This window comes from Eucalyptus grandis, chromosome 8 (genome assembly GCF_016545825.1).
Source record: "Eucalyptus grandis isolate ANBG69807.140 chromosome 8, ASM1654582v1, whole genome shotgun sequence".
Taxonomy (NCBI): Eukaryota; Viridiplantae; Streptophyta; class Magnoliopsida; order Myrtales; family Myrtaceae; genus Eucalyptus; species Eucalyptus grandis.
The window spans coordinates 44,990,498-45,004,600 of NC_052619.1; the positions used below are offsets into that span (position 1 = coordinate 44,990,498).

General features: G+C 38.5%; 1 protein-coding gene across 5 annotated transcripts; it reads right to left on the reverse strand.

Moving 5' to 3' along the window:
* Positions 1-1,676: 1,676 nt before the first annotated feature.
* On the reverse strand, positions 1,677-13,091 carry LOC104414562. 5 transcript variants are annotated; one of them, XM_039300748.1, is made up of 10 exons: positions 12,596-13,090; positions 11,325-11,421; positions 10,311-10,500; positions 9,824-9,893; positions 9,034-9,293; positions 7,494-7,595; positions 5,121-5,166; positions 3,347-3,824; positions 2,546-2,613; positions 1,677-2,085 (listed from the first exon to the last, which is right to left on the reverse strand). In XM_039300748.1, exons 3-8 carry the CDS (start codon positions 10,467-10,469, stop codon positions 3,361-3,363), a joined length of 1,101 nt encoding a protein of 366 aa, XP_039156682.1. In that variant the 5' UTR covers positions 10,470-10,500; positions 11,325-11,421; positions 12,596-13,090; the 3' UTR covers positions 1,677-2,085; positions 2,546-2,613; positions 3,347-3,360. The 5 variants fall into 5 exon arrangements, with proteins under 5 accessions (XP_039156682.1, XP_039156685.1, XP_018717417.1 ...); XM_039300751.1 differs by lacking the exon at positions 11,325-11,421 and having other exon boundaries at positions 10,311-10,492; positions 12,596-13,091; XM_018861872.2 differs by lacking the exon at positions 2,546-2,613 and having other exon boundaries at positions 12,596-13,091.
* Positions 13,092-14,103: the final 1,012 nt, after the last annotated feature.

Genomic DNA, 14,103 nt, shown 5'->3' on the forward strand with positions numbered 1-14,103 from the left:
ACTAAATGGAGTTTGAGCCGACAATCTAGCCCCGAACCTTCACATCGACTTTTGATCAATTTCCTAATTTATCACTTCCAATGTTATCTTTTTACCGCCATTGCATGTTTGCATGACAAATTGACCGTTTGTACTAAATCCGACATAGGAAGTTGCTCCTCTCCGCCGATTCAATTTGGACCAATTTTGATTGGCAAAGACAAAGGGAAAGGCCGATTAGCATGAGTTTCACATCCACCGCTGAACGTTCGATTCAAGTCATATTGCTTAGCACCACTCAACTTGTACAAAGTCCCAGCAATTATACATTCGATGATTTCATTAAGGCTATAGGCTCTCCCGACGTATGTACTGAAAAACCAGACTGCTTTCCAAGCTCAAGCACCGTTATTTGGTGAAACAATAGTCCCACTCCAACCATGGGAAAGTACAACCTGCATGGATTAGGCGAAGCCACAACCCCGTTTGCAAACCCAAAAGCTAAATAGAAATCGAATAGCTCGTGCTTGCCATGTTGACCTTCGCCGTCACTAAGGAATGAAAGTGAAAATGATAATGGTGATCATGTTACTTCCATACCTGTTCTGTTTATTTGGGATTTGTTACACGCATCCATTTGTGTCAATAGGTACAACTATTCGGCATGGCCAACAGTTCATGTCATCTTGCTAGGGGTGAGCATGGTCCAGGTTGGGCTGGTCCACCCCTAATCCTAAGACCAACCCGCATAGTATTGATCCTCAATTTTTTGGACCAAGAACTGAACCAACCAAGTGAGTTCAATTTGGTTTCAAGGTCAACTCAAGACCAATCGATAATTTTTTATTTCATTTTTTATACTCTTAAAAAAACGATTGAGGATCGGACTGACCCAATGAGTTCGGTCCGGTTCCAAAATCAACCCAGGACCAACTAATAATTTTTTATTTCATTTTTTGTACTTCTTGAGATGGCAACCAAGGATTAGACCGACCCAATAAATTCGATAACAAGCAAGGTTAGCTAAAATAGACAAGCGATGAGAGACGAGTGGGATGAGCATTGAACAGAGTGAGCATCAAGTATCGAGCGAGAAGCAAGCCAAGCGAGCATCGAGCAAGCGAGCAAAGTGAGTGTTGAATGACGAGCGGAGAGTTACTTCTCTCGATTTTGGCAAATTGAATACTAAGAAGACAAATAAGATAGAAGAAAATGAGTACTAGAGGAGAACATCGTAAGGAGTTGTTTATGCCCTTTTGGACGCCGTGAGGACTCCTCACAAAAACATTTTCCTCATTCGTAAATTATGATTATTAACACCGTAAAAGACATTAAAAATTTAAGTTATTAAAGAATAATGTAAAATTACTAGAATTACTCACTAAATAATTGTTTAATATTATTGACACCGTTTATCTTAAGATTAATATTATATATATAGTTAGGGTTGGACCAACCCTAACCCACACATTACTAATCTAGGAATCTTAGGATCAAGACCGACCCGATCTCCCTAAAAACGGACTAGGACCAACAAGATTGGACCGGTCCAGGGGTTACCCTAGACCAATGCTCACCCCTACATTTTGCATCATCCTGTATAGTAACATGCACACATGCAGACACTTATGCGCATGCCCAGACGTCCTTTGTTTTAGCCTCTCGAAGAAAGCTAAAAGCACCCGTAAGCACACTCGCAGAGAAATGGAGAGAAGCTAATATGAGCGAATAAATGTAGCGAGCATGTCACAATTTTTCGTCATTGTCCAACTCAGAATCCCCCGAGACAATGAACAGGGCCACCAGTAAACAGACGGTCAATTTTAAGGCCATTCTTTTTCTCCGTCAATCGTGGGCCTATTTTGCTTCTTACAAAATGCAAAGAGCCCTGACTGTCAAAAATGGACTCCCATTGCTCAAGACCCTTCCACTAGAAACTGGAAAGGAAAATGGCCTGGAGGATATGCTGGAGCCAGTCCAGAAGTAGTAACATGAAACTTATCGTCATTTAAGCAAACTCTCCATGAAGGTGGGGCTCACAAGCTGCATCTTCAAAAAACACTGCGCTGTTTGTAAGTTTGGGCATCATCTCGACCAACGAATAACCTGTCAATTCAGCCTGCCCTGGTAAGTTCCTCCCTTCAATGGATTTTCACGTATACAAGGCAATGATGACTAACAAGTTCAACTCAAGAATCTACTGGGATCAAAAAAAGGGAAAACTGCAATTTCCTTGTGGAAAAACAATGCCAAAATGCAACGTAACATCATCAGTCTTCGGTGAATCAGCTGATGTGTAAAACTTTAATCATATCTGATACTACAGTTGATTATCCTATTATTTCAATCACCCAAGCTATATATGCATTTCCTTATGACTATACTCCCAAGAAATCTATCAAAACTTTATCTTATACATGTATGGACGTATAGACGTGTGTAACTTTTTTCTTTGGTTACCATATATAATATGACACACAAAGATGTGTGTGTATGTATGTATGTACATATATATGTATGTCTATATAATTTATATATATATTTACCCATGAGAAGAATTTCTTACACAAAATTTTGGGGATCCAGTAGGTTCAGCAAATGGACTCTCCCCACCTTGAAAGTATCCACATCGTCCTAGGGAAAGAAGATGCATCAATGAAGACAAAATCACCCAGATATCATGCCATAGTGAACTCGTCTAATTATCAAGTCACTAGCCAACATGTTCACAGGACATTGATCACCTGACCACTATGGTTGATTGTTAATCATGTGCATGCAAGAGAAAATGAAAAATGGTTGGACACCTAAGATTGCGGTATCTTCTTTTTTGTTGTTGGACATGCCAACTTCATGGTTTGATGCATTTCTTATTGTCACAGATATTATTTAATTCTCAATATCTACTAATCATGTTTTTCAATGGATTTTAGTTGATTGATGGGATCACAAAATTGATAGACATAACAGATATTATAAATTTGGAATGGATGTTTGTGTCTAAAAAATTGATTTATAACCTAAAGCTATTAATTTAACAGAAAGAAACACATATTTTGCAAAGAAGCATCATGTCCCAGTGCAGGGCAGTGCCCCATTTGCCCCACAGGGGCAGAGGCCCTGGACCCCCACCCCTTCCCACCCATGCCCATCCCCAATTGTGCATCATTGTTGTGGCAATTCATTTATGGACTAATTTGCATTCACGTGTGCTAATATTTTCTGAGAAAGGTAGGATTGCTCAATTCACAATGAGTCCCAAGCTCTATGAATGACATCAAAGTTTCAAGTTGGATAAGGTATTATATCACCTGCAATAATGAATGAAAACATCAAAACTCACAAGTTAGATAATGTAATATATTACCTTCAATGATGTGCTCATTTTGAATTGGCCGATGCACGAAGCTCTAAGAACTTCCATGAAGGTTTTGAGTTCTTTGATGGATGCCCCCCAAACTGTAAAATATCTTTGAGCCATATCACCCGGTTTGCAAGTTCCTCAAGGTCTATAATTGCATCTTCCAATGTATCAGAGAACATTGAATTTAACAATGTGTGATCATCACTTTTCAGCTTCTCTGGACAGTGTAGATCACAATCATGGTTTTCCTTACTAACACTCACTTCCATTTCTGCTGATGCAACCCTTATATTAGAACTAGAAACACCATCACAGCTATTGGCCTTTCCAAGGCCACTGCTGGCCACTGCAGAATTCTCATATATCTCTGGTGGTGATTTCTCGGAATTTGTGTGCGTCTCTGGAGGTGATTTCTCAGGGGCATTTATGTTCAAAGGCACTTTTTGCAGCCTGGACATATCAGCAGAGGGTAACGACCTACCTGAAACTCAATGAAGTAATCAAGCACTTAATGTCCACAAACCATAACCTTAATGCTATCTCTAACTTCCTCTAGAGTAAGGACAATAGGAAAGCAGAAGCAAGTTATCAGTCTCCATGCCAACAAGTTTAAATCTAAAATCGAATCACCAAGTGAAAAACCAGAACAGAGGTACTGAAAGAAAGATGCACAAATAACTCAGGAAGGAAGAGCAGCGATTCTTGGAGGACTTTTGACATTGATGTCAATGAATGACATGAGAAAGTATTGTTTCTTTTTCGTGACTCATAAAGTGAGAAAGTAGTTGTTTTACGAGTTGAAAACATGGAACAGAATTACTCATGGGCTAGCTTAGGAAGACCATCAATGAAAGACTTGCTTCTTTGACACGTGAGTGACAAAAGGACCAGCTGAGGAAGACCACTAGCATAAACACTTAGCAGACACAGTCATAGATCTCTAATTTTCCCTTTTAGGACTCGAGTGGGGAAGACAAAACACCATAAAAAGATTTGTGGAGGTATAGAAAACTTTCACTAGTCTCCAAGTAAATCATTTATGCTGTGTTTGGGAAGGAAGGGAAAATGATGAGATAAAACTTTGAGAAAAATTGAGAAAAATTGAGAAAAATTTCAAATTGTTTTGATAAAGAAGAGGAGGGAAAAGTTAAATATTTGGGCATTTTCCACTCCCAATTTCCCCACCTAGCACTCCCAAGCAAAGCCTTAATCAATAAACAGGATAACATAAACAGCCAGTTTAAGTTTGAAGTCAATCTGCCACTGGAAAATAAAGAAGAAACTTAACTTCAGATGAGTCACTTGGCATAATCTTCAACCAACCAATTTTCCATTTAACATTTTAGAGACTCAAAGTATTAGAAATTTAGCTCTAAGGGAATCCTATGAAGAAAAGTAGAGAACCACTCTACTCATCAAGCAAAAAATGAGTAGGTCATGCAAATTTTCCCATAAGTTACACTCAAAACCTCATAATAGAGATGCACATTCAATTCTTTAGCAAATCGAATATAACTAGTCACATGGACCCCTGGCAAGAACATAATTAATCTTTGCACTAATTTCTACTAACATGTACCCATGCTGCTAATGACCACTGGCAAAGTCTACCCTAACAGATGGAAATTCTTATGGTTTTACAGAAGCACAAGAAAACTGCAAAACAAGCATGCAAGAACACACTATCTATAACCACATTAAAAGAACTTCCCAAAGAATCCACAAAGAAACCAATAAATCTTTGGAGATGTTTAAGTACATCTGCACGACTCCTTACCTTCATGGAGAGGCTTGGTCAACTGAGCACAATGCGGTGAACACACCTGTAACGCCCAAGGAAGATCACACATTTAGCAGGGATCAAACTGGGCAAATGGCCAAAGGCTAAATTTGAAATGTGAATATACAAACTGGGAGCGCAGGGCAAAAGCTTTGCGCATTTAATAATTAGCATAAAACAGGAGCATGCATCAAACAAAAGAGTATGCATGCATGATGGCCGAGAAAAGAACAATGGAGTATGCTGTATAAGCAATTAGTGATCAGGTAGGCATAATAGAAGCTCAAACGCATAAAAGCAGATTAACTAATAGCCCTTAAACATGAGCAGACAAGCATTCACACAGAATTAACAATATAACACTACAACCAGACAAAACTTGATTACTTCCCCCAAAAAATGCATCCACGTAGTTAAATGAGCTTGAGACACATGCCAAGCAACAGGACCTACACACCATTGATATCCGGGTCCCTAAAGGAGTGGGGCCAAAGCACTTTCTTTTGTGCTGTGCGATTCACTCTCCACTGATGAAAAGGGCCACAGCAAAAAGCTCAATTTATAAATCCTGTCTAATCTATAATAACAGATATGACCTCATTTAAAATCTTAATCACCCTTTACTGGGACTACTTTTCTCCAATTAGATTTTTAGAGCACAACAACAGTGTTCATTGTAAAGTTCAACATGTTTAGCCATAGAGTTTGAGCACAAATGTAGCTTAGAGTTAATCCTTGACATTGATAAACCCAAAGTAAGAATAGCACTTGAGTATGAAATCATTCAACACTGAGTATGAAAACATGTTGAATGATTCTTTTCCAGAAGAATCAGGATGAAGAAATTGAGGAAATTTTGTAAAGGTTGAGCTATTGAGGATTTCAGCAAAATGGTCTTGGAACTGCATCAACATGGTGGAGGAGTTTAATCAAAATTTGACCAAAGCATAATATTGAAAATGGTTATAAAATATGTCATGTGCCCTTCCCAGAGGAATGATCTCTCAAGGACTTAACTTCATGATGATGATATATTGACTCAGTGACAAATTCCTGCCTGAAAACAAAGTGTGGAATGATATAAGTACTAATGCCTTACAAAGTTTTCATGATCATGTCTACTGGAATGTTTAATGCTGCCTAAGCACAAGCAAGAGAATGGGCCATAGAGATGGTCTTGGTGATTTTTTAGGTCTACATCAACACCAACTTTTGGCATTCTGGGGATGGGATGTCCACTGGTTTTTCCAATGGATTAAACAAATAAACCTGTTGTCGCCTCGTTCTCACCCACTTGGTTATGGATCTCTAGACAACATGATCAACAAGGAGGTTTGATTAGATTTAGAGATTCCACAGAGGAAAAATAGAGACGGTTGAAAGATAGTATCCGCATCTTCCATTTGGAGAAAAGGCCATGACACCTGTTTCACATGAATTTGCTTGTACTATGAAGCATCTCAAGACACAACAACCTATTGAAAATTGTAACTGCAAGGCAAGAAGTGACCATACTCAGCGAAATCTAAATGGCAAACATCGAAGAGCATAGGGAAGATGGGCATGACACGGGTATTTACAAACACCTGAGGACACAGAAAAACCAGAGAGAGTCCAAAAGTAATTCGATATCCACCAATATCATCAGAGAGGCAAGGGACCAGGCAGGGCAGATGCTTCCCCTTTGGTTTATAGCAGTAGCAGTATCAAGCATAGACAGGGCTGGGCTTGAGTCCCACGCCCCACAAATGAGAGACAAGAATGGCATGCCTATTTAAAGAGTACTATTCATTAGCCAACTGAAGAGTGATCCTCCAGTTTCCATTAGAGAGAGAGAATGTAAGCATATTTCTTGCACATTGAAGAGCCTTTTTAGCTGCAATCTCAGTTATTAGTCTATCAGGGCAAAAAGGAGTAAATCTATGTGCACCTAGGCCAGGGCTTTCACTTCAAGGCAAGTCAAAAAGGAAAAGGGCTGTAACATCGATGAAAAAACCTGCTTTAAATTTCACAAAAGCCATTCCATTTTAGACCTTGCCAAAAGGCCTTGACCCAAAAGGCCTTGACCATGACTTTAGTTCAATTCCATCCTATTATCATGCTTGTTTCCTGCAGTTCAATCTGTGATTCATAAATAACAACTATGTATTAATGCAAACTAGCAACTCAAGACCTTTTCTTGATCTTATTTATGCTATATGCAGAGATCAATTAGATTATGTTGACTTTAAAGCAAAATAAATAGGACAAGACTGAGTTTGACATCATATCCGGAAACAAGTTTCAAGAACAAAAATCAGCAGTTGAACAATACATCAGTATGTAAACAAGATTCGACTGATACAGGGAATGTGGAATAGCAGTAAGTACCATCCAACCATTTTCAATAGACCAATCCAAAGATGGCCTTAGGTCCTTGGACAAAGCTTCATACGATTGTCCTTCACCCGCTGGAGGAGGATGTAGCTCAATCTAATGATAAAAAAATCCAACATATAAAAGAAGTCATTGACAGTAGTAAACTTCTCTATATTGAAAGCTGAAAAAATCTTAAATTGCTTATAAGCAAGGAAATTGATGCTCTGCTGGCCTCTTAATCCTATATGAGTTGAAAATTTCTTCTTTTCTAATAGAAATGGAATACTGCAATAAGTTATGGTGCGCCTTGTCCAGCACAGGCCATCACCTTCAGCCTTACCAAATTTAGGAATCTATAGTGCTTCTTCCAAGTATTTATATAGCAGCATAGTCATCACATGGTTCAATAAGCTAGTCAGCGTGAATGCAGCCCTAGAAATTAGGACCATCACCAGCAAGAACCAACTAAAGAACCTCACACAAGAAATGCTAATATAAAGGATCTAAATCACAAATCTCACATGACACTGAGGACAACCTCCCTAAGTTATAGGTTACTATAAGAGAGTTTTAATGACATTCAAATAAGTAGAGCTGTCACTGTCAAAGACGAGGAATACTTAAACATAAGATAAAGATGCAAAAAATATGTCACTGAAGCCTGTGAAGAGAATAACTAGAAAGTTTTGGCTCATTTTATCTTTTCTTGAAATATGACAACAGAAGCTAGCACTTAGCACTTAGCACTATCTCTATCGGCTGAGTTTGAAATGGCTTTCCCAAAGGCCTTTAGTATCTAAAAGCCCTTGGGCAAAAGTCAAGCCATTTGGCGATATTTTTTTAAGAGCTTTGGGGAAGTGGATTGCATTTCCAAAGTCCTCTAAAGTTTCTTAGCCCTAGGCAAATATGTAGGAGCTTTGGGCTTTTGCATTTCCGGAATGCTAATACGTTTTTTCTTCCAACATTGCTAAATTTTTCAAATCCCGGATATGCCCTCACCATTTTCCACCTCATGCAACATCACCAGCGACACTACATATGACCGCCAGCAAGCCAAATCCGACTCACGTGGCCCTCATTGGGGTCACGCAACCCCAGCAGCCCTCGCCAGCATCTAGCTGTCACCAGCGATCGCGAGCAGATTTTCTTTTGTTTCTTTATTTATATAAAATATATACTTTACAAGTCTAGTTTTCTTCTAAGCAGCATTTAAACCAAAGTCAATTCCCAAGGCACTTTTAATTACACTTTACCGAAAACTATTAGCATTTCAAAAGAAAAGAAAAAACTTTCATTTGTCTTTTGCGTAAACCCAAAGACTTCCCAAAAGCCCAACTAACTGCAGCCTACTAGCATATCACTTTAATGCAATAAAGATGCCACGCACAAGCAAATCCAAATGAATTACAATTAAAGTGGAAGACATATCCTCAAAAAAACTGGAGTAATTAGCAGGACTATTACCTGCCAATTACATGGCAGTATTCAAACACTCATTATAAGCAAAGATGTGCCATCTAGAGCACCACTGGTATAAGGACAAAAATGTTACCTGGAACTTTTTGTCCGCCAACACTTCTGTTACTCTTCCAGACCAATAACAGTCATCAAACCACCAATCCACCAAATCTCCCACCTTCCAGTCATCATCAACAATGACTGCCACCTCTGAGATGGATCTGACATCAGGCATCTCACTTCTATGGTAGACGGAAGGAAAGCGAGGGCGCACCATCAATTCTTTCTTCTGATTTAGCTTAGCATCAGCAGGAAAGTAGGGTGGCCTTTGAAATACTTTAGTCCACGATATTTCTGTAAATTTGAAAATTGACTAAAACCTGTGAACATACAGAAAACCTCACCAAAGAAGGCATGGTAACATTAAGCATCCAAAGGCAATCAGCATGCAAGGATCAAGATAGACAATGAAGCTTGACACACCGAATATCCATTATTGATATGAAAGAGATTTCATGCGTACAATGCATGAATAATCTTCTGCTGTCAGAAGACATTTGTATTCTAAAAGCTATTCGACAGAAAACTGGTACCAGGTATCTCCCCAGCAATTATTTCTAAGTATGTTATGATTAGAATGTTTTTCCCCTCCAACTTGTAAATGTAACACTTCCATCAGTCCATCTGAAAGTTTAAAGCTTGTAAATGAACTGGTAGCGACCTGAATATATCTCCAAGGTAAAAGCAGGTAAAAGCATGAGAGCGTTAAGATATCTTCAAACAACCTCAAGCTTTGAGATGGACTGACAGTGGCACCAAGTACTTCAACAGAACTACCACGTGAAGACCACAAAAGGAACAAGCATACAGAGTACAGAACTCACTTTCATCTGGAAAATCAATGTATTCCAAAGCCACCCGTAGGTTCCCCTGTCTATTTGTAATCCTCTTTATCTGTTGCAAAACATACAAATGAATTTATCTTAATCTACCAATCACCACAAACGGATATGAACCAATATAAGTGGTAATTAGCATACCAAAATCAGCATAATAATTCTAAAGTTGGATCAGAAAACAAGGACAACAAAAACAATGTAGGAACAATAAAACATCAGATAACAAGGCCCACTTGCCCTTATAGTACAGGCAATTGGCTACTAGGCCCACATGTGAGGTGAATTATTGAGCTGCACATGTGAGGGCACTAATGAAGTCTCAGAGTGGAGATGTGAAGCAATAGCTTAAGAAGATTCATGCTGCTCAGGGGTTAAGGCTGCTTTGTCATCATTGTGCTTATTGTAGAAAGAGAGAGAAACGATTTTAAAGAACTTGCTCTGCCAGTACCAAAGATCAGTTGAATGAATGTACCTTGCAACGAAACCAAGCACCTCGAAAACCAGGGGCGAAAGTTCTCATCTCAGCCTCCTGTCCAACTTCAAATAGTTGCTCAACGATCCTGGTTTTCTTTCTTTTTGGGTCTGTCCCAGCCAACCCAGTTTCTTTTCTTTTTTGGTCTGCCCCAACCATCCTAGTTGATAAGAGGTATATAGCTGCACAACTTCAACAAGGCACAAACAAAACAAGCAACTCAATCCCTAGGTTAACCATAAGTGCCTGTGACGCCTTGACCGAAACATAGGGAGGATGTAATGTCCATGCTGAGTCATTTAAATCATATGACAAAAAACAAGAGGCTAATTCATACCGCTTTTTCAAAGCAACTGTGAATTTCTGAAATCTATTCAAATTATGCTACAAAGACAGGATTTTGGAATTTGTGTATATTTCTATATATTGAACAAGAATACATAAGTCTATATCTATCGGTTTTATTAGATAAATTTCTAAGATAATATATTAATCAGGATATATGCACAATCTTGAGAAATATATAAAATCAACAGAATCATCCAATTAAGAGCAATCCCAAATTATCTATAACATCCTAATTATCTTTAATATCCACCCAAACTCATCGACCATGTGAGATCTCCAAATGTTCTAGAGTTCCTCTATTCAATCATAATCATTTTCCTTCTTCTTGTTGCTATCTCTTTGTTTCCCGAGCCTATACAATGTTCGAAAAGGTCAAATCTTAGATGATTCCATAGTATGTCCCAAAATAGTCTCATTCTACCGATTCCGAGAGTCGATGACTATTCATCTTTTACCTTGACACTTGAAGAGTTCGACCCAATACTTTATTTCTGTCCTAATTGATCCTAATTCGACGGAGCATGCCATGGTTTGCATAAAATAGACAAATTGACAGCAGATTGACTTGACTCAATGAAAAGAATGGATAACTTGTTTTTGTTTACACAAAGTGGAAAGATTGCTGGGGGTGGGACACTTGCTGTATTAAATGCATTGGCTGTGTACTTGAGATACTTGGAAGGAACAGCTTGCAACCCAATGCCAAGTCAAGAGCCAGCTACAAGGAGGCCATGTAGAAGAGCCCAAGAAGCCCCTATTGTAGCTGAACGGCCAAAACAAATGCAGTAGATGCAATCAATAACTCATGATACTTGGAAGGAACAGCTCGCAACCAAAAGAAGGCCAAGTCAAGAGCCAGCTACAAGAAGGCCATGTAGAAGATGCCTAACTGAAGGATTGGCCCAAGAAAGCCCCTATTGTAGCTGAACGGCCAAAACAAATGCGGTAGATGCAATCAATAACTCGAGATACTTGGAAGGAACAGCTCGCAACCAAAAGAAGGCCAAGTCAAGAGCCAGCTACAAGAAGGCCATGTAGAAGAAGTCAAGAGCCAAGAAAGCCCCCTACAAGCTGAACGGCCAAAACAAATGCCATGCAATAGAATATGGCTTGGAAGGAACAGCTCGCAACCAAAAGATTGGCCAACTCAAGAGCCAGCCAAGAATGCCATGTAGAATATGGCTAAGGGGAAGGCCAAAACACGGCCAAAACAAATGCAGTAGATGCAATCAATAACTGGAACGCCTCACTTTCAAATCAATCAGTTACAGGGTCCCGATTATAAGACCAAATCGTCTCTAAACAGCTTTGCCATCAACCAATCCAGAGTACTAGTAGGGTTTTGCTTTCAATCTATATTGATTTTTTCTCGATAATTGAATACTTTTTATCTGTAAATACTGCGACTAATCACCTCATGATCAAGCAGATCTTTGAGAACTAATCATGATATTGACTTCTCAAAAGGAAGAAATGAAGGGGCAAGCGGCAGATGCAACTAGTCTGTGAGGCGGCCTATACAGCTGTCTTGGAAAAATAGTTACTAAGAAAAAGCCTCCTCCATAAAAAAGACAAAAAAAATTTGCATTAAAAAATGGACTTGACTAAGTACTTGCTCACATGATACTTGACCAATTGAACACTATTCATTGGGATGGCATGATACTTGTGCAATTGAACACTATGGATTGGGATGGATTTATTTGATGGGATGCGTTAAGAATAATAATGCCAAAAAAGCTAAGAGGAAGAAGTTAAAAGAGAAATATGGAATTTGAGTATATTTCGATATGTTTTGAATAAAAATATAATTTTTTATAAATATACATGCAATCTTAAGAGATAATAAAAATAAATATTAAATTATTTCCACAATCCTCACCCAAAAGAGAAAATATAGAAGAGCTCAAGAAAACCCCAAAAATTAGTCAGTTCACCTGTGCCTCACTTGCCACGAGCTCCAGAATCCTCCGACAGCGTCCTCGCAGGCGGGTAATCCCTAACCTCTATTCCCTCCTCGATCTTCCCTCTGCAAACCCTAGCCTCTTCGATCGACGCCCCCCCGCCCCCTTTTGCGCCGTCGATTTCGTTTCGCCCCCTTCGCCGCTGGGCGTCCCGACCTCCTCCTTCACCGCCGCCGCCTTCGCCGCCGCGATGGCGAAGTCTCTTCCCTCTCTCGTTTCGTCGATTTCGTGGCGCTTCTTCCTCCTTCTCAATCTTCCACCGCAGCACAAGTGAAGGCGGGTCGGACACGGAAAGCCGTCTTTCGAGTGACAGCACAACAGCGCGCCGCGCCTGCGCGTCTGCACGTGTCGGGAGCCGAATTTTGAGATGGCGATCATGCAGACGAGGGACGGTGGTCGGAGAATGAGAACGGCAATTGTGGAGAGACCCTAATTTATATGTAAATATCTCAGATTACAATGTGGATTTACTCGTAACCTAATGGTGGAAATTCAATCTTATATCTCGCTGATTCCCGAAATTCTCTAGAAAATAAAATTGCATTTAGTTGTTCAAATTAAGATAAGATAAAGAGATTTGAAATCTTCTAAATATTTCGTAATAGTAAAGTATCAAATCAAATGTTTTGATACGAGGTATGATAAGATTTGAAATTTTCGAAAATTTATAATCTAAAAGAAAATTGAAAATCTTTTAAAAATTTTATTGTTTGAAATCTTTTGAATATTTCATCTCCCATGACTTGTGTATACAACAATTCAAACTTTCTCGATGATTGTGGTCAACAAAGTCTCTAGAAGCTTGACAATTTTCAACCGATATAATTTTTTCATTAAGCAAAATTCTAAACTTAAAGCAAGAAGAATCTCTCTTTGACATTTCATCAAATATTTGATGAACGCCTAATTCAAAATTGACAAAGAGAGAGACTGTGGAACAATGTAAGTCGAAAATGAGTAGAGAGAGGAATCAAGAGATAATTTGTTAATGTTGAAAAGATATGATTTCGAATCAATAAAGCAATCAAGTTTGATTTTGAAGCATGATATCACTTTATTTAAGAATTTATTTGCCCCATAATATTATTAATGGTCACCAATAAATATCTTTCAAGATATAATAAAGTCTCAAATGAAATTCTAGTATGTTTCTAGGTCTCTCTAGGAAACAATTACAAAGATGATTATACTTTTGGAAAAAAGACTAAAAACTGATTTCATATTTATTCATCCAAAAACTAACATATATATAGGTCATAAAGTACATAGCCAACTCTTTACAAAAGGTCACAAAGTAAACAAAATTCATTTGAAAAGTTGTAAAATGAACAAATGCAAAAAGGTTGCAAACTGAATGAGTATAATTTCCAAAGGTTGTCTTAAAAATACACATATATAAAATTTTGAAATTCCGAATTTTCATAATTTCCAAAAATACTTAATAAACAAAAAACAATCTTTCAACTAATAAAATTAACAAA

What these genes read in the sequence shown, in the direction of transcription:
- LOC104414562 (XM_039300751.1), bottom strand. Translation starts at nt 10,469, where the DNA reads ATGGTTGGGGCAGACCAAAAAAGAAAAGAAACTGGGTTGGCTGGGACA. An exon ending in GTGCTTGGTTTCGTTGCAAG is followed by an intron (nt 9,894 to 10,310) that starts GTACATTCATTC and finishes GTTTTGCAACAG; the next exon opens with ATAAAGAGGATTACAAATAG. An exon ending in CTATTGAAAATGGTTGGATG is followed by an intron (nt 5,167 to 7,493) that starts GTACTTACTGCT and finishes TGGGCGTTACAG; the next exon opens with GTGTGTTCACCGCATTGTGC.